General features: G+C 47.5%; 2 protein-coding genes across 18 annotated transcripts in view; one reads left to right on the forward strand and one right to left on the reverse strand.

Annotated features, from left to right (window-relative positions):
• EAF1 (ELL associated factor 1) overlaps positions 1-23,134 on the forward strand; it is a 48,139-nt gene that overhangs the window by 8,823 nt on the left and 16,182 nt on the right. For 2 of the 6 annotated variants that reach the window (XM_034663682.1, XM_011219894.3), the window contains exons 5-6: positions 635-868; positions 16,876-16,949. In XM_034663682.1, the coding sequence (XP_034519573.1) occupies positions 635-868; positions 16,876-16,949 (308 nt within the window). Of the gene's footprint in view, positions 1-634; positions 869-1,700; positions 1,832-3,692; positions 5,796-16,875; positions 16,950-23,134 lie in introns of those variants that run through there. The other 4 variants (XM_034663683.1, XM_019795432.2, XM_034663684.1 and 1 more) reach the window with 3 other exon arrangements.
• Positions 13,103-23,134, reverse strand: part of COLQ (collagen like tail subunit of asymmetric acetylcholinesterase) — a 92,061-nt gene continuing 82,029 nt past the window's right edge. For all 12 annotated transcript variants that reach the window (XM_034663674.1, XM_019795427.2, XM_034663673.1 and 9 more), the window contains 5 exons: positions 20,863-21,002; positions 19,670-19,789; positions 19,123-19,243; positions 17,512-17,614; positions 13,103-15,649 (listed from right to left, as the gene is read on the reverse strand). In XM_034663674.1, the coding sequence (XP_034519565.1) occupies positions 15,580-15,649; positions 17,512-17,614; positions 19,123-19,243; positions 19,670-19,789; positions 20,863-21,002 (554 nt within the window). In that variant the 3' untranslated portion in view covers positions 13,103-15,579. The remainder of the gene's footprint in view (positions 15,650-17,511; positions 17,615-19,122; positions 19,244-19,669; positions 19,790-20,862; positions 21,003-23,134) is intronic.

Genomic DNA, 23,134 nt, shown 5'->3' on the forward strand with positions numbered 1-23,134 from the left:
AAAAAAAAAAAAAAGAGGGCAGAGGAAGAACGTCGTTTCCCCATTTTCCTTCAGTTACCATGGTTCCCCTTCCTGCCTGCCTCAGTTTCTTTGTGGGACAAGAAAGCTGAAAAGGACTTCAGAGGCCGCCTGCTCTGGCCTTTGATTTTTTCTAGTGTCTTGGAAAATTCATCTGCCACCACCTGGGTCTCACTGCTGGTTAGAGGTAGATCCAGAACGAGCATCCAGATCTTCCAGTGCCTAATCAAATATTTTTCAACCCCTTAGCATTAAAATTTCTCTTACTTGGTGTTTAATAATTCACAATCTTTTTTCTCTTTCTTTTTTTTTTTAAGTAGATAAGGCAAATAGACTTGATTCATTTCTTACACAGAACAGCCATTATCCAAAACTGTTTTCTGTCTGGTTATTTGGGGTGAAGTTAATGTTTCCATTGTCTCTCTGAAGACAGAATTTTATTTTGTTGGCTTTGGTTTTAGTCGTTTTGTTTGTACGTTTTTAGGGAATTAAGAAGCAGGAGTTTAAGTTCTTCCTCATTGCTATTGGTCTTGCCGCCTCACTGTGTACAGAAGGTTCGGTGTGTGGCCTTGAACGCGGTTGCTGTGCTCACCCCCGTCCTGTCCTCTTATTCCAGAGCTGAGGGCCGAGGTTGACATTATTGAACAGATGAGCAGCAGCAGTGGGAGCAGTTCCTCAGACTCCGAGAGCTCGTCAGGAAGTGATGACGACAGCTCCAGCAGTGGGGGTGAGGACAATGGCCCAGCGTCCCCTCCGCAGCCCGCACACCAGCAGCCCTACAACAGCAGGCCGGCTGTGGCCAACGGAACCAGCCAGCCGCAAGGAAGCAACCAGCTCATGAACACACTCAGTAAGTGTGCTCTCCCTTTTCTGGCTCAGAGAGGGGTGGCATGTCAGGCCAGAGATGTGGCTTCTGTCTATCTCACGCCAGAATCTATACACCAGAAGATATTTAAGGCATAAGAAAGGATCCCAACAAAGAAAAGTTTGGAGCAGAAAGGAGTAAGTTATCAAACAGTAAAAAAAAGGGAAGTACAAAACTAAAAAGTCTGTTCTTTCTCTTTTTCCCCCACTGGACAAATCAGGTTTTATGAATTCTGGAAAATGCTAGAACATGAATAGCTTGGCTCTTTATTTTTGGATTTACCAGGCTTTAGGGGTGCTGCCTACCACATACTGCCCCCTGCATCCAGGTCTTTTTACAGTCCCAAGAACCCAGTTCTCCAGACTGTGGTGTCCCACTGCCCACAGACTTGGGAACCTAAGCCATTAGGATATATTTGGAAATCAACTAGCCTTTGGCAAGACGGAGAGGAAGGGGCATTGCAACGTCTGGGTGGCTCTCACTGCAGTTGATACTAAAGTAAAGCAGAGTAAAATAAGAACAAAGACAAATTTCTTTGTATTGGAGGTGGGGAGAGTGCTGGTTCCCTATGCCCCTCTCTCTCCAGAATCCTAATGAATGCTCTCACCTGGCATGACTGCCTTTGAGGAGGCTGGAAGGTCTGGAGGCAATAGTGGGGGAGCTAACTTAGTTAACCCTACGACTATGGACCAGGCAAAGGTAATTCTCAATGTCAGCACTAGAGACATTGTGGGCCAGATAAATCTTAGTTGAGGGGGTGGGGACAGTCGTATGTATTGCAGGATGGCTAAGAGCATTCTTGGCTTCTACCCACTAGGTGCCCTTCTTCCTCCCTTCTGCCCAAGTTGTAGCAACCCAGAATGTCTCAAGACATTGCCAGATGCCCTCTGGGGGACAAAACCACCCCCACTGGAGAAACACTACTCAAGGCCCTGCTCTTCTCGTTGAGTGAGTTCAACACCGTTAGGATATCAGTTAAGGATCCTGCCTGCTATTCCGTTCTGTGGGCCTACATTCTAGGTATCAGGGAGGTGCTTTGATGCTCTTCTCAGTTGGCTAGGGAGAGTAAGTTTTCACATTGGGAGTTTAGTGTTCACAGTGGGAAAGTACCAGACAGCTACTGTGGCTTTAAGTCAGTTCCTAATTTTGCCCAGTTAATGCTAAATTATTCTTTCCTCTTAGAAAGAAAGAGCAAAAGAAAAAAAAAAAAAAAAGAAAAAAAGCACCGTGGGCGTTACCTGACAACCAGTGCCTTAAAATCCTTTTAGCTCTTTATGGCTCCAAGTCATCCTGTTCTGCAGCTCTTCAAATAGCAAGACCTTAGCTTTGCATATCTTGTAGACAGTAAAGCACTGGAGTTATTTAAACCAGGATTGTCAGCTGGAACCAGCTTATAAACCCTAGAATCACAGTAAATAGCGCAAATTTGCTAACCCTGATATAAAAATATATAAAGTCATTATAAAATTGTTTTCCTGAATAGTAACCTTGATTATATTTTCTTTCCTCAAAAATAAATGGATCAATTTGAACCTGAATCAAATCAATTATATAAGCAATTTCAAAGCTAGATTTTCAGCTCCATTTACGCTGACCTGTTAAATGCACAGCGTCTTACTGTGTAAGACATCAGCTCAGCTTAGCTGATTGGGAGTGACCAGCGGTTGCCATGCCCGCGGTTACTTCCTTAAGTTTAGAATGTTAGTTGCCGCATTCTTGGGTCTCAGACCTCTTGATTCTAAAAATTATTGAGGCCCCAAAGAGCTTTTGTGTATGTGGCTTAGATCTATCAATATTTACCATATTAGAAATTAAAACTGAGAAATATTTAAAATATATCCAGTAATTCATTTAAAGTAACAATAATAACCATCACAGGTTAACAAAAGTAACATTTTTATGAAGAACAAATTTTCCAATCAAAATATTTCATAAGAAGAATAACACAGCTTTACAATTTTACAACTCTCTTTAATGTCTGGCTTAGTAGAAAGCTGGATTCTATACCTGCTTCTGCATTCAGTCTATTGCCCTAAGTTGTTCAGGTTGATACAGATGAAGAAGATCCGGCATCACACAGGTGTGGAATAGAAAAGGAGGTACCCTCCTTAAAGGGCCGCAGGACCCCAGAGTCCTCAGAACTAACTTGAGAAGAGCTTGCCTCGGGATCAGTAATCTGGTCATGTAGTAGTTCACTTTTGTGGTATCAGCTGGGGTCCTATTACTCTTATCATCATCTGAGACTGGAATGTTGAGTACTTCTCTTCTTCACTCCTGAAACCTAAATTCGGCATGCTAAACAGAAATTGGAGGCTTTACAAAAGCTCGTAAGTCGAGCTGAGGTTTAAAGTAACATGAATATCCTAGACAGCGGTGTCCCAGAGGGGATCCTGGCTTAGCGTGTTCCTGGTATAAACAGTATTCACCTTCCTCAGTAGGAAGCCTAACTCTGTGTTATTTTAGCTTTTATAAAGCAACTTAATGTGGACAGTTCTAGATGGTGAATCAGTTATTTATACATGCTTTCCTGCCATCTGTTAACACATTTAAAAGCTGTCTGGCCTGCTCCTTGCCTGTTCGATCCCAGTAAGCAGCATTGCTGTGCTTTGCAGCTACCAAGAATAGCATTTCTTTAAAAAACATTGACTGCATCAGTTTTGTCACTGAGCCAAATCGATTTTCCTCCCTAGTTAAGTGGAGTTGGCTTGGTTTTACTGTAGTGTGGTAACCAAGGCAGTCAAACAAAGAATTGTGGGGAAGTCCGTTTGAAGTTGTGCACTTTTGGTGTGATTCTGTTTTCTTTTTATAGGAAATGACTTGCAGTTGAGTGAGTCTGGCAGTGACAGTGATGACTAGAGTCGATCTTTCGAAATCAGCTTCTCGTGCACAGATGTGCTGCTGGACCGGGCTGCGCACGCACGGAGCCCCGTGCTGAGAGGGACACGCTGTGGATCAGTGACTGTGTAGGAGTTTGAGGCTCTGGAGGTCTCAGATATTCAAGTCTTTAATTTAGTGGTGATGGGTGATTTTCTTGTGTAATTTTTGAACAATCTCGTGTTGCAAAGTAGAACTGTGGAAGAACTAACAGAATTATATTTCTATTTGGTTAACACTGTTCATGTGCAGCAGACCAGTGTGCCCTGGTCTAGGTTACTCAAAGGCTGTGATCTTTACCAGGCCAGTGATTCCGTTTTAAACCTCAGCAGCCACCAGTTTGGCCAAGTGGTCTGCACTAATGAAATGAAACCTGGTCTTTGAGGGGTAGGAGAGAGAGGGAAACCTCACACTGCAGCATAGAAGTATGTTAAAACCACTTTACACTGTTGACACAAAGTGGTAAGGAAGTTTCATCGGGTGCAACCTGATAAGCCTGTGTAGAAATGGACTTCAGGAGAGAGCCCTAGAGCGTCTGCCGGGCAGGACCCTGGAGCTCTGCTAGTTCAACCCCTCATTTACAAATAAGGAAAGAGAAGCCCACGGCTGGCTGATGGCCGGTCTCCTGCCCCCAGTCCAGGCTTTCCCTGCTGCTCCCTCCCTTGAATCTCATTTAATGGAACTGGAGATTCTTAGACATGGCACTGATAGTTGTACATCGGAGCTTTTATTGGATTCCAAAAAATGAAAGTGTTGGGTACCTCTGACTCAGATTCTGATCCAGAAAGTCCCTAAATCCATGAGGCTGGGTGAGCAGATTAAACCAGCAGCCACTGTGCTGACACTTGAGAGGCAGTCCGGTGGGGGCTTCTAGTTCCATGTAGATCCGTGCTAAGGCTTCTTCATTCGGTGCATTTTAGTAGGGGGAGGTAGGAATGGAAAAGAGGTGTAGTGAAGGAACCTTTCCGAACAAAAGAACCAGCAGCACGTTTTCAAAAACCAGAATCTAGATAGGAAGCAATTCTGCAATATGAACTGAGCACATTCTTTGAGAAAGCATTTCCGTTCATGCTTTTCTACCACTGTTTGTACCTGACTCCCAGACCAATTTGTATTTTTGATACACACCTAGAAGAAAGTCACAGGATTGCCTTTTTGCAGTGTGCAGTTTCCAAATGAATCTGTTACAGGAAACTGGTCACTAGTAAATGTTCCATATTGACTGAATGTGTGATAAATCGTCCCGTGATGAGTATGGAGTAGCCCATTTCTGTAATTTGAATGAGTACAATTTGAAGAGAAATTTCCTGAGAAATTTCCATTTACTTTGGTTCAGTGGGTATCGAGAACATTAAAAATGATTTTCCTTCCTTGGGTTCCTCTACTCAAAGACGGCCTCTGCTTCCCCCGCTGCGGGTGGAAGCAGTCTGGACCTAGAAAGGAATTAGATGATTCACGGTGGGGGCTTTGGTGGGAGTTGCACCTTATAAAGTCACCCGTCTGATGCACACAGGGGCTCCGGTGAGCTGGCGAGGTGGGCCCAGTGCCTTCATCCGGCGGCACACTCACACCACCCACCAAGTATAGATAATAGGGTGACATGCTAGTACTCTGGGGGCGGTTCTCAGCCCGTCATGAGGTTTCAGTGCGTTTCATGGCAGGTAGGAATTTATTTATAATGAATTAATAATTGTTTTGTAATGCCTTGGTAATGACAGCTCAGGGAAGGTGAAGGTCATGATTGGGAGACTTGACTTGTTACTGGATATGGGAATTGTTTCACAGCTCTTAACTTGCTCAACCTGGGGCAGGTTCCAGGAACTTGAACTAAAAATATCTATTTAAACCTCTCTTTTTTTTCCCCTCCCAAAGTCTTGATTTATACAGACAGAGCTGTGGTTTTTGGCATGTCGGGTCAAGATGTTTGTTTCTATAGGAAATGCTTGCATGTGGCACTGGTTGGTGAGTCGGGCTCTCTGGGCTTCAGACCTGTTCCTCCATCACCCATCCTACCTGACACTGCATGGTTATCCTCTAGCCCATTTCCAGTTCTCTGCACAAAGCCCTCAGTGGTTCCCTCCTCTAGCCCTCCAGCCTTACCTACCGGAATAAGGAATTTTTCCTTTTTGGAAATCAAGAATTTGGCCTCACAGACTACTTCTCATGAGTAACCTTGTGCCGGCCTCATTGGACTTGCTTTTTGTGCCTCTGTGCCTTCTCAGTCCTCCGCTGTCCCCTGCCAAGCCCCATGCCTGATGCTTTGTAGATGCCATCCTCGTGGCCTCTTCCTCTATTTGTTTCAGGGCACTGGCGTGCTCTGTGGACATACCAACCTTCCTCTTGCTTGAGCTCTGGTTGGCTTGAATCCTTAAAAGCAGGGACTGTCATTCTCATCTCTATTCCCTGGGGTGTCCACAGGAATAGATATTCAGATGCTTATAGCCTGGTGGGGAGGAGTCAGAGAAAACCAACCAGTGGAGTACAGAGGGTAGACATGGAGAAAACATTCCAAGCATTTGGAGACAGCTGGAAGTGATCCGTGCTGATTTTCATGGTTCTGAAGTCTCTAACTAAATTGTTAAAATTGCCTTTTGTTTGTCCCATACAACGTCTACCATACTATGGGTCACTAGGCAGGTATAAAGACTTAAACCCTAGGTACCCAAGGAGCCATGGCAAGCCACAGTAAAGATGTGATTTGGGGAAACTTAATACAAACTAGGGATTTGTGATGATACCACTCATTAACTACTTTATTTCTATAGCAGAATCATTTTTTTCTGTGTGTGGTATTAATATGTATGTGCTTCAGTGGTGGGAAAACTTGAAAATTCCAAAATCCTTCCTATCTTTAATGAGAGGCTGGGTAAGTAGGGTGTGTGTATGGGGGTATGTGTGTGTGAGAGATGTATTTATTACATTCTTTTGAAAGATAACAGTCTGTTATATGGATGTATATTAGGTACAGCCAAATTGGATGTTTCCATTTGGCAAGGAAGGTAGGATTTCTGAAACTCAGGCCTTAACCAGTAGGTTGGAAGACAAGACCAATTGAAGCGTTATGAAATGTATTTTTGTTGCTTCTGTCCTATCTGTCTTGGATTCATTGTCTTATTCTTTGATGATTTTTAAAATCTTGTTCCTAAAAGTTTATTTTGCATAATTATGAAGTAGATGTGCATGTTTACATTTATGTAAAATATTTGCTGTGTAAAGTTTTTTTTTGGTTTATTCTCTTAAAGATCACTATATTTAAGTAAAAAAAAAAAAAGGTCAGCAATACTCCCTATGTCTTGGTGGATTTTATTTTCTTACTAGAAATCAATGAAGGGGCGCCTGGGTGGCACAGCGGTTAAGCGTCTGCCTTCGGCTCAGGGCGTGATCCCAGCATTATGGGATCGAGCCCCACATCAGGCTCTTCCGCTATGAGCCTGCTTCTTCCTCTCCCACTCCCCCTGCTTGTGTTCCCTCTCTCGCTGGCTGTCTCTATCTCTGTCAAATAAATAAATAAAATTAAAAAAAAATCAATGAAAAATATAGGGCTCTATTAAGAATCCTTTATGCTTAAGCCTCCTTTACCTAAATGGATTCCTTTTTAATTTGGTGTTTATGATCATTAGGATAAACACCTCAGTTTTAAAAGGTGTGAAGTTCAAAGGTTGTCTTTAGAGAGCCAAATGGCATCTGAGGCCAATACTTGGCCTGGAAAGGCAGCTTAGATTTGAATCTGAGAACCATGCACCAGTTAAACTGAATGCCTAGACATATCCTAGTTATTTTAGCTCACCGCATTCCTTCCACCTGCACTGCCATGCCACTCATCCATCCACACAGACACTCATAGGCTGGAAGTGACCCTGCCTCCTGCTTCCACTCCACCAGCAGTGCCCACATCAGTCTTGTGGTCTTGGCTCCCAGTAGTCTATAAACTGGGTGGGCAGCGACCATACTCCCTTTTAATTCTCTGGCGTCTTTCACCAAATAGGTGCTCCAGAGATTTGGACTGACTATAATTACACATTAAGAGGATAGGGGCGCCTGGGTGGCACAGTCGGTTAAGCGGCTGCCTTTGGCTCAGCTCATGATCCCAGCGTCTGGGCACCGAGTCCCAAGTCAGGCTCCCTGCTCCGTGGGGAGTCTGCTTCTTCCTCTCCCTCTGCCTGCTGCTTGCCTTGCTTGTGCTCTCCTCTCTCCAGTAAATAAATAAAATCTTTAAAGGGGGGGGGGCGGAGAGCGAGAACTAGGCTAGGAATCCTCCGCTGCTTATTCTGCAACTGGCTCCCATTTCCTCAGGTGGAAATGGTTAGACTTGGACCAGGACTCTCTGGGGAAGTGGCAGTGTACATTCATCACTTAAGGGAGTTTGATCCTGACCTAACTGTTGCCTCTACAGTGATATGTAACAAAGCATCCCAGTATTCAGTGGCTTAAAATAAGCATTTATTTTGCTTACAAGTCTGGATTGACGATTTAGACTGGGAGTGCCTGGACAGTCTGGTCTCGACTGGGCTCCATATGTCTGGCAGTTGACAGATTCTGCTGATCCACGATGGCCTTGGCCAGCCCAGCTAGGACAATTCAGGTGGGCTCCATGTGTCTTATCCTCTAGCACCCTAACGTAGGCATATTGTCATGGCAAAGGCAGAGGTGCCAGAGTGAGAGAGGAAACACCACTGCCTCTGTCACAATTGCTAACGTGTCATTGGCCAAAGCAAGTCGCAGGGTCAAGTTCAGAATCAAGGGGCAGGCAAATATAGTGCCTTCCACCAGCTGGTGGGAGGAGTTGCAAAGTGTGCTGGAAGGGTGTGGATACAGGGAGGTGTTAGAATTAGGGGGTTAAGGCAGTCAATCTACTACCTCCCCATCCCCACATCCCCACCATGGTTGAGAACACTGGACCATACAATCACTAAGTCCCCCCTCGGCCTGACTTTTCTCCCGGGCAGATAAATGAAAGTCCACATAGGAGTTAAGGCCAATTTCTATTCATGGTTCCTGCAGAGGGCACCAAACCCAAGCCAGCGGCTCCTCTGGACTTAGCACTTCGCCCTGTTCAGAGTAGTTTGCTTCCTTTCTAAGCATTTCAACTTAAAGCACTATTTGGTACCTATTGCTAAGTAACAAACTACCCTAAACTTAGTGGCTTAAAACAACAGCCATTTATCTCCTGGAATCTGTTGGTTAGGATTTAGGATAGAGCTTGGCTGAGCAAACTCCTTAGGGCTTCAACTGAGGTCGCTCAGTGTTACTTAGGTTACTTCTCAGGACTGGAGAATCCAAACTGGCTTCACTCACGTGTCTGGCACCATGGTGGGGATGGCTGAAAGCAGGTTCATTTGGGACTGTCAACCAGAGACTCTCTAACATGGCAGTCTCAAGGTAGATGGTCTTTTTACATGATGGCTGCTTTCCCCTAGAATGAGTGTCCCAAGAAGCTGCTTGGCTGTAGATGACCTAGCCTGCGAAGTCACCCAGCATCACATCCACAGTATTCTGTTGGTCTGAGCAATCAAAAGCCCACCTGGATTCTAAGAGGAAGGGATAAAGACCCTACCTCCTTAATGGAAGAGTATAAAAAAAGCCACCTACCCAAAGTCCTCCTTTCCCCCAGTTTACTTGGTCTACTGCCATTTTTCTCAGCTGAGACATTTCCCCAGAGTAGTGGCTCTTAAAATGTGGTTCCTGGGTCCAGCACCATCAGCATCCCCTTGGACCTTGTTAGAACCACAAATTATCAAGTGCCATCCCAGACCTGCTGAATTGGAAACTCTGAAGTGGGTCCCAGTAATCTGTTTCGACAAGCCCTTCAGGTCATCCTTATAAACCCTAAAGCTTTAAACCTCTGCCCTAAGAAGACAGTCTCCTTCGATGAGCCTCAATTGATGACCCACGACTAAGGATGACTGCCTTCCTTTCCCGCGCTAGCTGTTGGATTGAGAGTAACCTGGAGTGGCACATGCAGTGGGTGATACTCCTTTTAAGTCAGAACATCAAAACCCAAATTCTAGAAGAGGTATTGAGGGGGTGGAAGGATGGCAAGACCAAAATAATCACCAATTCTCTTGAGATACCAGCATCTTGGCAGCAGGATTTCGTTCGTACACGGCCCCTTTTTCTTTCTGGAAAGTTAGTGGGGCAAAGGGGAACAGAGGGCAGGGGAAATAGCCCATTTTTCCTTTAGTGAGGTTGTTTCTTATAGAGCTGTCTGACTCTAAAAGTCAGCTGTCTGCGGCTGCAAAGAACTTAGTCGAACCCTCAGAGAGGAAGCCCCTCTGATAAAGGCAGAGAGAGTTCTCTTCCTCTATTTCCCCCGTGGGGGCAGGGGAGGGGAAGGAATTGGATGATGTGGGGTGGGGAGTCCTTAACCCATTACTCTCATGTGATTTGCAGCCTCTCAGAATGGTTACAAATGAAGATGGAAACTACATTCCTAGAGCCTCTGGGCCCATGGGTGGTAACTGTGGGTTGCTGAAGTATAACAGTCTCCTTGATTAATTGCCAAGATCCTTGATCTGTGAGCTCATTGTTACCACACAAATGCAAAATCTGAGTTTCCTTGAAATTGGTTCACTCCACTATAGGGAGGAAGGGTGGGGGACAATTTAAGTAAAGCAGTCATTGGAGCATGGTTGGCTCATTAATTACGAAGTTTGGAGATTTCTTAAGCAATTTGACCCATGTGTCCTCCAGGTCCATATTAGAGTGATGGATGACCAATTTGTCCCATGATGCTTAGAAAATTTGTCCTACCTTCTTCCCAAGCACTGCTTCCTAAGTACTAGTTACTAATGTTCCTCTAAAGACCTTACTTTGCTCACAAATTTGTCACTCAAATAGCTTTGCAGGTAGATAAAGACATCTGGGGCCAAACCCCCTCCCCATGCTTCCCTGGAGAAGCCTAGCCACAGGCTGGATCACTGGGGATCTGTTGAGCAGAGCTTGGGCCTCCCTTACTGGTGAAAGGATAAAAAAACAGTCGAGACTGAGAGAAGAAAAGTCAGCCCCGTCCCCTGTCATTCATCAGACTGCCAGAGCAGCAAGTTAACAGGAAGCCGTCTTTTTCCCCAGGTCCCCACTGCAGCTCTGCAGTATCATACTCACTTTTTTCTTTGAGTGACTGCTGCTTTCCTTTCAGTGACAGCCCCAGCTTTGCTTCTTACTCCTACTGCCTGAACCAAAATCACTGTCAACCTTTGTGACTCAAATCTTGGGCTGTCAAAACTTTGCATTTTGCAATCCTATCAGTAAGAAGAAAACTTTCCACTCTTGCCTGGAAACCTGAGCCATATGAGTCACTATGACACAGAGAAGCAGTTTCAATTTCTTCCCTAGATTCAGAAATCCTGATAGGAATTTTCAGGCACAACAGTCCATGCTTCTCTTAACTTTGCAGTTGCCCAAGGAATCAGGACCTGGGTCCACTCCGCAGTCCAGGTTTGATCTTGACCCCTTTATACACAGCCTGCTTTGCTTTGAGCCTTTCCCCACAATACTTCTTTCATATTCTACCTATGCTTCCACCCCTCCCCAAGTCCTACCATAATCTTGTCTTTCTCGGTTTGATGAGATGCCCCCATTGTTCCTCTGGTGTTTGGTCTCTCTTCTACAAGACAGTAAACCTAATTTTGTTGGTCTACAAAACTTGTTGGTTCATCGCTGGTGGTATTCATCAAATGGGCTAATGCGCTGCAGAGTTTGAGAACTGCTGCTCTCTCACTGTTTTGTAGTAAAGGCTTGGTCCAAACTGCCGTCAAAAGTGAACTCTTGTAACCAGCTTCAAAGGGGGGAGGAAAGAAACCCCAGGTCCCAAAGAGGTGAGTGATTCGGCCTGAGTCATGAAATAATAATGATACAGATAAAACCCAGTCCTCCCTAAAGAGTTTCTAGGTGTCAGAAATTGTAACCACATTATCATTAAAATTCAACACAACCCTGAAATAACCCAGTATAAAGATGAGAAAAACAGACTCAGAAAAGTTAAGCAAATCATGCAGGATGATTAAACAGGGAGTTGGTGACAGTCAGGCTTCAAACCCAGATATGTGAATCCGATCCTGTCCTTTTGTCACAAAATCAAACTATACCAACTCTTTCACAACCTGTGGCTCCCTAGGGGAGTCATCTCTTTTGAGTAGATTTATCAGAATCAGCCAAGAGCTTTCTAAGCATGAGGAGTCTTCCCAAATGTTTGCCCCAGTGGCTCAGCACCTATTCCTGCCAAAGGGAAAAGCAAAACCAGAGACAGCCACTGTGATGAACACCATGTGTACCCAGCACCCATTCACTCCACACCTGCTCCCCACTATAGAGTCCAATAGCCGCCCCTTCCTTACACAGCTGATGTGCTTCTGGAGAATCCCCAGGGAGTGGGCAAGGGGTAATCTTAGACCTTTTGCCTCCTTTGGTTCAGGAACCCAGCTGTAATCCAATTAGCGGGTGGCATTCTCCTGACAATACGATATGAATGGGCATGTGACCCCAAACAGGCAATGAGGCTCAAGGTAAGATTTTTAGGGGGCTTCTAGGACAAAAATTTGAGAGCCACTGGAATAGATGTTATCTCTTCCTCTGGATATTATAGGGTACAGACGTAAGCCTGAAACTGCAGTAGTCAGCTTGTGGCTACCCAAGCATCAAACTAACAAGAGATAGAGAGGACAGCTCAAGCAGAGAAATGGAGTGGGAGCCTTGATTGAACCATGCCTGATCTCCATTCTGCTGCTGGAATTTTTAAGTTATATAAGCCAATAAATTCCACCCTGTGGTTTATATTATATTTACGTTGGATTTTCTGCTACCTACCAACAAAAGTATCAAAACCGGCATAGCCTTTTTTGGTGACTCAGCTGCAGCTCTGAAGACCCTATGATATTCTCAGCCACTGCATGTGACAGCCTCAGGAGCAGCTGAGGATATCCATCACCACTCCTAGGCATGCCCTGTCACCTCTGGAGGACAGAGTCCCCACCCACAAGAAAATTCAGCCCTTGCATACAGTTTCTTCCAGGTAAGGAGATGGAGTCTGTGAGAAGTGACAAACCGCGTCTGAGCCCCGGTGTCAGGACTCCCGGTACAGTGCTCTTCCCTCCCCCGCTGCAGCACCTCAGCTCCCCACAGGGCCAGCAGGTGCTCTCAGGAGACATGTGGTTATGTATTCTGTGGCCTCCAGGCCTGCTTACAGGTGCCCCTGTTCCTGGGGAGCCTGCTTCCTGTACCACAGCATTTCAGGGGATGGCTGAGGGCAGCGCGTGGTGTCGTGAGCACTGGGTGTTATAGAAGACCGAGGAATCACTGACCTCTACCTCTGAAAGTAATACACTATATGTTAATTAAGTTAAATCACAATGCCACAGGGGGAGGATTGCTATTATTACATACATACTTCAAACATGTGGCTTTGAGTCCTTCCGATATTCAGAGCCATTCAGAAAGTCCTTGCAATAGGCGGAGACAGGCCCACCTGTATCTTGTGGGAGCCGGTTACAAGAACGCAGGTGGAGGCTCATGCGCCACAGGTCTAAGTATTTACGTTAGAGTCAAACTATTATTAAATATGTCTCTCTGCTTACTTGACAGTCACACTTTCATACGACCTGGAAGCCTGGGTTTGAATTTGGAACATTTAGATTCCTCAAAGTTCTGTGGCGGCACAAGGAGACCAAGGCCCAACCCACACTGAGAGAGGCTTCGTGTTTAAATGTGTGGAAACCCCAGCCCGCATATCCAAGCCCCATCTACAAGCCCTAAACACAGCTTGTCCCTGGCCACCTGGGTGTGTGCAGGTCACACTCAGGAGGACAGACATGGGGAAGAGGCCTGCTCAGGCTCAGGACCACTTGGCTGGGAACTGTGGTCTCCCGGGTACCTGGATCGTGGTCTGGGAGGTGGGTACACAAGCTCCAGTGGGCAGGTCACCTTGGCCTCATAGATCCCCTGCCCTGTGGGGAGGGTCATGGCCAGAAGAGGGCCAGATTGGTGCCCTTCAAAGCAAAGGGACCCAGGACAGGGCCTCTCACGGCCAGGTCCAACCAAGGGCAGTACTGGAGATCCATCTTGTTTTAAACGTAGTCCTAAAATAAGGCGGGCGTGGGGCTGGGTTAGCAAGACCAGGCTTTGTGGCCTTAGGTAAGTCCCTCCCTATCAACATCAGTTTCCTCTCTTGTCCCCGAGGGGGTAGTACTGCTCCACATTCTAGAAACCTCTGCAAAGCCTGGGAGGCAGTGAATTCAGACCCCTCATTCCCAACAGTAATGCTGGGACACTGGCCCAAAAACCCAGGGAAAAGAGAGCCACAGTGGGGAAACAAATGGCTTGTATTTCTTGATTTCCCATCTGGAGATCCCAGCATCAAGGTGTGGCTTTACATGGGAGCAACATCACCCCAAAGTGTGCAGTAGAGGCTGAGGGAACCGGGCTGACCAGTGCACCCATCTCTAAAGACGTCACCCTTGGGCTGATCCCATCTACAACAGATCACTAGTGACAGCCCACTGGGCCAGAAGCTCCTGTCTACTGAGTCCCCAGGACTCAGTCACACTAAATAGCTTCGTACAAAAGCCCCAAAGTGTCCCTCCATCTGGTAACAAATAGACAAATCCCATTTGAGGTCTGCCGTGGGGGAGACATCTTTCCAAAACAAGCTAAGCCCCACTCAGGAAAGATGGTGGTACAAGGCAGCTCACAGATAGGCCAGACTAATGACCCTGCAGAAACGTGGGGGGCTCAGGCACATAGACATGAGGGCAAGGCTACGCGCTACAGAGATACAAAGGGAAAGTCTTGGGATGCACGCAGCAGTCAGCAGGCAGCCAGGAGCTGGAGCTCAGGACAGAAATGGACTCTGCCTGGGGCAGGTACTCAGTCATAGGGCCTCACATGGGGGAAACCCAGAATGGTGCTTTCCTAAGGACTGGAAACACCAAAGCCTGCCTAGGTGTAGACTTAGGAGGTCACCCTCTGGTAGTGAATCTCCTGAATAAGAAATGGACATAAGGGGCATTTACAAGACAGAGGTCAAGGTGCAGAGAGCCACAAGGTCAAGATGGTGCTGGGGACAGCGAAACCACAAGAGCTACCCCTTTGGGAAACACTGAGAAGCAGAAGGCCACCGCTCTGCTATTGTTCACATGCTGAGCACCCCAGCTGGGCCTCCACCGTCTCCCAGGGGCGGAGCACCGTTTTGGTTGCTTTCTCAGGACTTTTTCACAGTTGGGTCTCTTCTTGGGAAAGCTGCATCCACATGAGGCTGTGCTGGGCTGTAGCCAGTTGAGGGGTTCCCCAGTGGGTCCAGAGCTGGGAGCCACTTCGAGAGAACAGGCCCACTTCGCTGCTTTGCAGTGAGAGACCTGGAGAGACCTGATTTCTGGCTGCCCTCGGTGAGAATGCCCACATTTCCGGAGGTCAGAGGAGCAGAGAGGCCGGTATACCAGATGCCCCACGTAGGATGAGAACAAATTCAAAAAGCCCTGCAGGTCTAGGTGGGGCTAACAGTTCTAAGCCAAGACCATGGTCTGGGTCAGTAACATTCCAGAAGAGAAAGGGCACTGTAGGTTTGGCTATTTGGCCAGATGGTAGCAATGGGGAACAGCTCCCAGGTCAGGCACGCGGAAGTTTTTCCGGGACATTGGATTAAGACAGGATGCAGTAGTCCTAAGTTCTTCCAGTTGGACTGAGTTACAAGCATGTCTTAGCAGCGAGAGTTTGTCCTTGTTTTTGTCACACGGAGGTGGTGGAAAACGGACCAGGATGGTGCGAAGTCAATTTGCCAAGGGTGGAGGAGCTGCTGCCAATAACGTAGGACGCAGCCCTCCTCCTCGCGGCCCTCATGTGAAGTAGCGGCAGGACGTGGAGTCGATGTGGCAGTACGCGGTGCACTGCAGGTCTCCATACGACCTGAGGGGGCAGACAGGGGTCAGGGCGCACAGGGGCCAGTGGGCAGGAGAGCGCCTGCCCAGCCCTTGCGTCCACACTAGGTTCTCAAAGGCCACCTCTGGTGACTTTTGGTCAAACCTCATCAGACAGCAGCCACTGCTGCTACCTTACACCCAAGGGTTCCAGAGAGACTGTTCTCATTCTCATTTGGGGTGAGAGGCTTGGGGCAGTTGAGTCCAGGCCTCTGGGGCTTTTCCCCTGGAGCCCAGCTGAGGGATCTGGGTGGAAACAGTTGGTAACCTTGTTCTTAACACAACATCTCTGAAATAATCACTCCCTTCTCAAGACCTGAAAGGTTTCCAGTGCTGTCCATTAGATCATACTGTAGTAATGCAAATGTTCTATTTCTAGCACAGTCCAATATGGCAGCCACTAGCCATATGTGGCTGCTGAGCTCTTAAAATAAGGTTGGTGTGACTGAATAATTAGATTTTTAATTTTATTTAATTTTAATTAATTTAAATTTAAATAGCAACATGTGGCTGGGGGGCACCATATTGGACAGTTTATACTTCTTTAAGCCCAAGTGCTAATCCTGAGTCCATGTGTTATACATTATACCCATATTCGCAAGCATTCTCTGAGGCTTCTAGAGATTAGATGAGTAGTTACAGTGAGCCAGTGGGTAAGCCCTGGGCTCTATGCAATCCTGTACTCCATGTCCAAATGTCTATATTGAGTTGTCGCCATGAAGCCATCAACCAACCAGCTCAGACCTGCCAACTCTCTGGCACGTTAGGAGCCCTCCATACTTCAGAGATAGGGAAGTACATACAGACACAGAGATATAGGGGGGTCCTGGCCAAGCCTAAAGTGCTTGTTTTGGGGTGACTATAGGTCTGTAGTTCTCCTAGCCTGGTTTGATATATCAGTGTGTGTTTGGGGGGTGGGCATTGAGGAGACCACCTTGGAAGAGAGACCAGAGAGGAGGCTACAGAATGCCAGGCCTGGTGTCTGTTTCCCAGCCCTGTGGAGGGCCTGGGTCCAAGAACAGAGCTGGAAGGAAATGCTAAAGAGACTGGACTCCTGAGGGGCTTAGGAGGTGTCAAGGGCCAGTGATCCACTCTGGAGCCAAGGGAGAAGCAGGAACTGAGGGAGGAACAGCCTTCCCATTTCCCCTAGAATGCTATACAACTCTGGTTCTGTGAGGATTAAGGGGAATCTGGTGCTGTTTCTTCACTTTATAGGGCCAGTGGCCAGTGGTCCTCAGCTGGCTTTGGAGCTGTGGAGGTCAAGACACGTGCAATGTGAACACCCACTGGTGAGTCCCAGATATAGCTAGAGGGGTACTAAGTTCCTGGGTTTTTCCTGGAGGAACCACAAGCCAGCAAAATTAGATTATTAATGCTGGTGTGATCTCATTTTCTCCCACAGGCCCGGAGGGCAAGGGTTGTCCCAGGGAATTCAGGTTATACAGATTCTAGGGAATGCCCCGGTCCCTCCACTCTCCACTGGGCTTCCTCCAGACCCACTTTTCAGAAGACTAATGTGGTCATGGTAGCCAATGGGGATTGGAGCTGCTCACCTGGGGGCAACCACTGAACATAGAGACTACTGATCCCCAGGGGCCCAGGATGGAGCTGGTCACTGTCTGTCTCAGCTTAGTCTCAGTGGCACTCAGGTACCCTGAGAGGGCACGTGGTGTTTATGTGTTTATGGCCTGCTGCCCCTAGGTGAGTAGGGACCATGTGTTAGCTGTCACCATACTTCAGTGTTTAGAAAGTACAAGGAACATAAGCACTAAAAAAAATATTTGTGAAGGAAAGAAGAGGCAGGCAGAGAGGGAGACAGGGTGTCATAATAGCACGTGAGATGATCCCTACCCAGGAAGATAGGTCTCGCACGTCAGGTAGCCAAAGTCAGAGCCGTCACAGTCCTCCACGCCCTTGTGCTGGTGACCATCTCCACAGTAGGCCCGATGACAGCCTGAGGAACACAAGGAAGTAGCCATGAGAGGGGGCTGGGGTGGGCCAGGCTTACCTCAGCCTGTGAGGACTACGTGGCCTGAAGGATCCACCCAGAGCATGCACCCTCCTGAATGGACTCCTAGACGGCTTCAGATGCATCTAGGGACTGCCCCCTCAGACCCCCAAATCCCACACCAGGGAATAAGGAGACCCAGGCTCCAGTCCACTCCAGCTACTCATTAGCCGACGGACCAAGAACAGGCCATTTGGCGTCTCTGAGCCACCATATCCCTATCTTAAGCCTGGGGCATGGACACCACCTCCTCTTCACAGGCCGCACTGTGGGTTCCCCCGAAGTGAGGATCAGGAGACCGGGCACTGGGCACAAGTGGTGGCCAAGGTGGCTCTTGTCTGTCTCCAGAGAACTGCCAGGGTGGCTGACCCTGTGTCCCTGGGGAGCCAGATGACGTTTAATGGGGTCTCTGTTCTCACGCAAGGGAAGGGTCTTAGAGTCCGAGCCCCCCCATTTTACAGAGCTTTGAGACCCCATCAGTTCCTTTCTGCCGTGTGATCTACTGGATGGTGTCTGTGGCAGGGGCAGAAGGGACTCCAGGAAAAGCTGGCATGCCAGGGAGCACCATTTCGGGGACCCTCATAGGAAGTACAGCTCCACCGAGAGGGAGCCAGCCGCCTCTCTGTCCCTGCATCCATCCCTGTCCACACCTTCCTCCCTACACTGCACCATCAGCCTTCCCTTGAGCAAGGAAGGAGACTTCGCATTTACACATCCCCAGTCTTGAGCCTGGGCCTGGCTGCTCACAGCAGGGGCTGGAAAATAATTCAGTGAAGGGATGTTGAACCCTTACTCTATCCAGACAATCCAGTGCACATTAGCTCACAGAATCTCTGGAGACCTGAGTGGTCAGTGCTGTCATACCCATCTTTCAGTTGAGGAAAGTGAGACCTGGAGCTCTGAACTGCCCTCCATCCCCCCTGCTCACTGAGTAGCCTCCTCTCTAAGCATCCTAACTCTGTTCTGTCTGACTCTAAATCCCTTGCTTTCTATCTCCCCTCCTGCTTTTGTTGCATGACTGAGAAAAGAAGAAAAGCAAACCCTCCAGGGCTATGCTGCCCCCTGTCCCCATAGCATCCCATCAACCTGGAGGCAGCTCCCCCGAAAAAGGGCTTTGCCACTAGGGCTCTGTCTGGTAACACAGTCCTGATTCAAATTCTTGGCTTCTCCCTTTTGTCCTTTACTCTGCATCACCTTTATCTTTTGATAAAGAATGTGGACTGGAATGTGGGTTTTGCCCAGAAGTAGGATTCAGGAAAAGGGAGCGACTTGGGGCAAGATCCACCGACATGCTTGGGCAGTGGAAGTCCACATGTGGCCTGAATGGGAGGGCTGTCCCACAGCAGTTCAGGTGTACCCCCTCTGGCTCTAGAATTGTCCATAGTCTCGCCCTAAGCATCCCTCCACCCCGTGGCAGTTTGCACTTCCGGCCCTCCTGGCTGGGCCCCACTCACTGATGCAGTCGTCGTCCACGTTGTTGTTCCCGTCATCACACTCCTCCCCGGGCTGCAGGACCCCATCCCCACAGGAGCCGCGGCGGTCTACAGTGTAGTCCACAGGGTAGAAAGGGGTCACCTGGCCAAAGAAACACATGACAATGGCCAGGGTAGGCATGCTGGGAAATGGCAGGCAGGGCAGTTCATTGGCCCTGGGGCCAGAGGCTCTGGGTCTGTGGGGGCTTCCTCCTGGGGTGGGAGAGAGGCACTCCTCTCCCGCTGCCCAGAGCTCTGCAGCTGACTGGAAAGCTGGGCTAGATCAAGACAGCAACCCGGCAGTGTGGGGATGGGAGCCCATCTGGAACCCTGGCTCAGAGAGGAGGTTCCATCTGGGGAGCAGGGGCTTGGAGAACCGCTCAGAAGCAGAGCAGGGGAGATGCCCATTCCTTCCATGGGAGCAGATTGCAGAAAGCTCTGCACCGGGCCCAACTCTTGGCCCTTCTTTCCTCTAATGCTGTGTCCTTTTCCGGGGTGGGGTATGTCCTGAGTGCCTGCCTCAGGGTACCTGGATGGGGAGCCAGCCCAGGCTGTCCTTGAAGTACAGAGATCTCTGGTCTTTGCGGAAGGCAATGGCGTTTTGGGTGTTCAGCCTCTCAAGCTCCTCCTGGTTGTTGACTACAAAAATCTGCCACAGAACACACTCGTGAGGATTCCAGAAAACACTTCTATAGGGGGTGGAGAAAAGCTGGAGGAGGAAACAGAATCTCTATCTTTGGGCTGGTTAGCAGTGGGAGGGGTGTGTGCATATTACACTCCAGCATTCCTCCTGAAATAGGGAGGAAGGTCTTGATTCCCAGTTCCAACTGGCTGAGTTGGCAATAAGACGTCTTATGCATGATTTGGGGCGCCTGGGTGGCTCAGTTGGTTTAGCATCTGCCTTCCATTCAGGTCATGATCTCAGGGTCCTGGGATCAAGCCTGGTATCAGGCTTCCCGCTCAGCAGGGAGCCTGCTTCTCTCTCTCTCTCTCCCTCTGCTCCTCCCCACTGCTCATTCTCTCTCAAATAAGTAATACCTTAAAAAAAAAAAAAAGACTATCCATTACTTAAATTTTTTAAACATTTAAAATGCTAAGACTTAAATAAAAAGGTGGTATCATCTAATCAAGTAATTCAACATCTGGACATGATTCTTAACAAAACTGTTACACTCAAAGGTGTTCAGTACAGTTTTCTTTACATTAGTGAAAAGCTTGGGAGAGCCCTATAAATATCTGACAATAGGACACTGGGTAAATAAATCATAGCACAGCCGCATGTTGGATGGATGATTATGTGTCCGTTCAAATGACCAACTGAGGTCCAGGGTTATCTCAAAATAACCCAAGGGAGGGTGGGCAGTAGTGAGTGGGTGTAAAGAGGAAACAGGATTAGCCAGGAGTTGATAAATGTTGAATTTGGGTGAAGGGTACATAGAGGTTTATTACACTATTTGTTCCGCTTTTGTATTTACTTGAAATTTTAAAGAATTTTTTGTTCTTAAAAAAAGACAAAGAAAACACTCCAAAATGCACCCACAACCAAATGGACAATTTAGTTTCCTACTTTTGATTTTCCTTTGTTCTCCAATCTCCTATAATGAGTGTGTATCAATTAAAATGGGGAAATCAGTTTTATTAAAAGGCTCTTACAAAGGTCTGAGAGGATCAGGTGAGAGGTCCTGATGGATAACCAGCCCAGATTTCTCCCAGGAGCCTTACCACGGGAACATGTGGGGAACTGGGCCCAAACATGGATTCCCTGTAGGAAGGGTTATTCACATTCGTAGGGGTTTCACAAAGACAGCTTCCTGGAGGCCCGGGAAATCCTCTGTCCCCTTTGGGTCCCATCACAAGTTGTCCTAGGAAGTAACAGATTGCTGAGTCACTTGAGTGAAGGAAGAGCAAACCAAATAGCCCCAAGAGACGTAAGCAAACTTCACAACAGAAAGGAGATCAAAGTGCAGAGTATTTTAGGGTAGGCCTGGGGGGAGAGGTTCAAAGAGACTCTTGTTCCAAGATGTGGAGGAGGTGATGTTCTCTGTGGGTCCCTTAACCATGCTGGGTGTTGCAGCACCTTCCCCAACCATTTCTCCCTTCCCTTTCTCTATACTTTACAAACATTCTACCTCCCCGACTACTTTGCACTCAAGGTCTTCAGTGGGAGAAAGTGAGGGATCTGGGAAAGTCTATCCTGATACAGGAAAAATGTTGCTGGTTAAGAGACATAGTTTCCTCCTCCTTCCTGTTTAGAAGACAGACAAGATGGCTGGTGCTGTAGCAGCCACACTGCAACCATGAAGCAACAAAAATGAAAAGAGAAGCCAACACATAGGAAAGACCAGAGCCTCATGGAACATGGGATCCTAATAGTGACCCTTAGAGGCTGAATCAAAGCCAGCCATTGTCCACCTCTGGACTTCCTTGTTATATGAGAAAAATAATCCCCTTTTTGTTTAGACTATTATTAACAGGGATTTCTTGCTGATGAACACATTGCTAACTGAAAGCTTTTATTTTTTTAATTCATTTTATTTTATTCTTACATATAAGATCTTTACAAAGGAATTTCTGAAGGTGGGTTTCTTTGATTTCTTCTGGAAGCAAATGGCATGTTTGAAAATGCTCCACCTATTCATTGTCCCCTGATGCTGAGAAGTGTCCTAAACATACATGATTAGGAAATTTACTCCCTGCAGTGTGGGTGGCCTTGCCAGGGTAGTAGATTCATCCTGATTCTAAAGGCCCTGATGCCCAGGCCACAGCCCAGATTGATTCCATCAAGAATGCTGAGAATAGAACCCAGGCATCTGTGCTTTTAAAGGCTCTCAAGCTGATGTACACTGATGTTGAGAACCGCTGGCCTAAGGAAGCAGTCTTTGCACAAGCCATTCCCCCACCAGATTGTTCTCTCTTCACCCGCCATACCTCCCTCTCCAGGTGCCTCCTAGCTTGCTCCTGACCTGGGTTCCAACACCACTTCCTCAGGGAAGGGTTCTGAATGCTCACACTCAGGCATGTTCACCTTGGATACAATTTCATAGCTCCCCATGCCTTTTCTTCATGGTACTTCTGTTTGTGATTTTTGTATCTTGTGAGGTAATGTGAGGAAGGTCAATCTCCCCCAGTAGAATGTAAGATCCACAAGGGCAAGGTTGGTACCCGTGTTCATTTACCACGATTAGACACACGGTAGGGGCAGGATACATGCTTGATGACTGAATCAATGAATACATGAATGTAGACTAACTGGTCTTCAGAAAAGGCTAAAATTCATCCAAGAGGAAGAGAGAAAAGAGAGGGAACCTGGAGACGGAGGAAGGAAGAATGCTTCTCCTGGGAAAGTAAGGGGGAGTCTGGAGACCAGGGAGTCATTGCTCTCAAGCTGTGTAACTTCCAGAGCAGCCAGCAACTGGAGACACAGTTCGCAGCTCCCAGAAGGGCAGAAAATAAAATGACCTCAGGGGAGAGGTCTGGTCAAGGCCCCAAGGAAGTAGCTTCAACTAGAGGAGGAGACCCCAATGGGAATACCCTCCCCACAACCCTGAGCGTTCCAGAACAGATATGTCCAAGATCAGAATAATGTCAGTAAGAGGGGAAGGGAGGCTTGCCAACATTTTATCCCAGGTTGTGGTAGTTCCTTTGAACAAGAAACATGCATTCAGTGGTGCAGGAGGAGCTCCAGTCTTGTGTTCTGACGTTTTCAGCACAGCTGAGAGGGACAGAGACTCCACTAGCCCAGGGATATTCTGGGTAATCATCATGTGGGGAAACGGAAGTGGGAATTTCTATAACCAAGGATGTGAGAGTGGCACTGGAGCAGACTCTGTGACCCCAACAACTCCTCCAGAACCGTGGCCTCAGAGAGATTCAGGAGTTTGTTCTATTATCCAGTTAGTAAGTGGGGACGCTGGAATGTGAATTCATGTTCGACTTAATGCTATGCCATTCAAGAGACAAACATCTAAGAATATTAATGCCTGCAGGAAGCTGG

The sequence above is a fragment of the Ailuropoda melanoleuca genome, chromosome 6, assembly GCF_002007445.2.
Source record: "Ailuropoda melanoleuca isolate Jingjing chromosome 6, ASM200744v2, whole genome shotgun sequence".
NCBI lineage: Eukaryota > Metazoa > Chordata > Mammalia > Carnivora > Ursidae > Ailuropoda > Ailuropoda melanoleuca.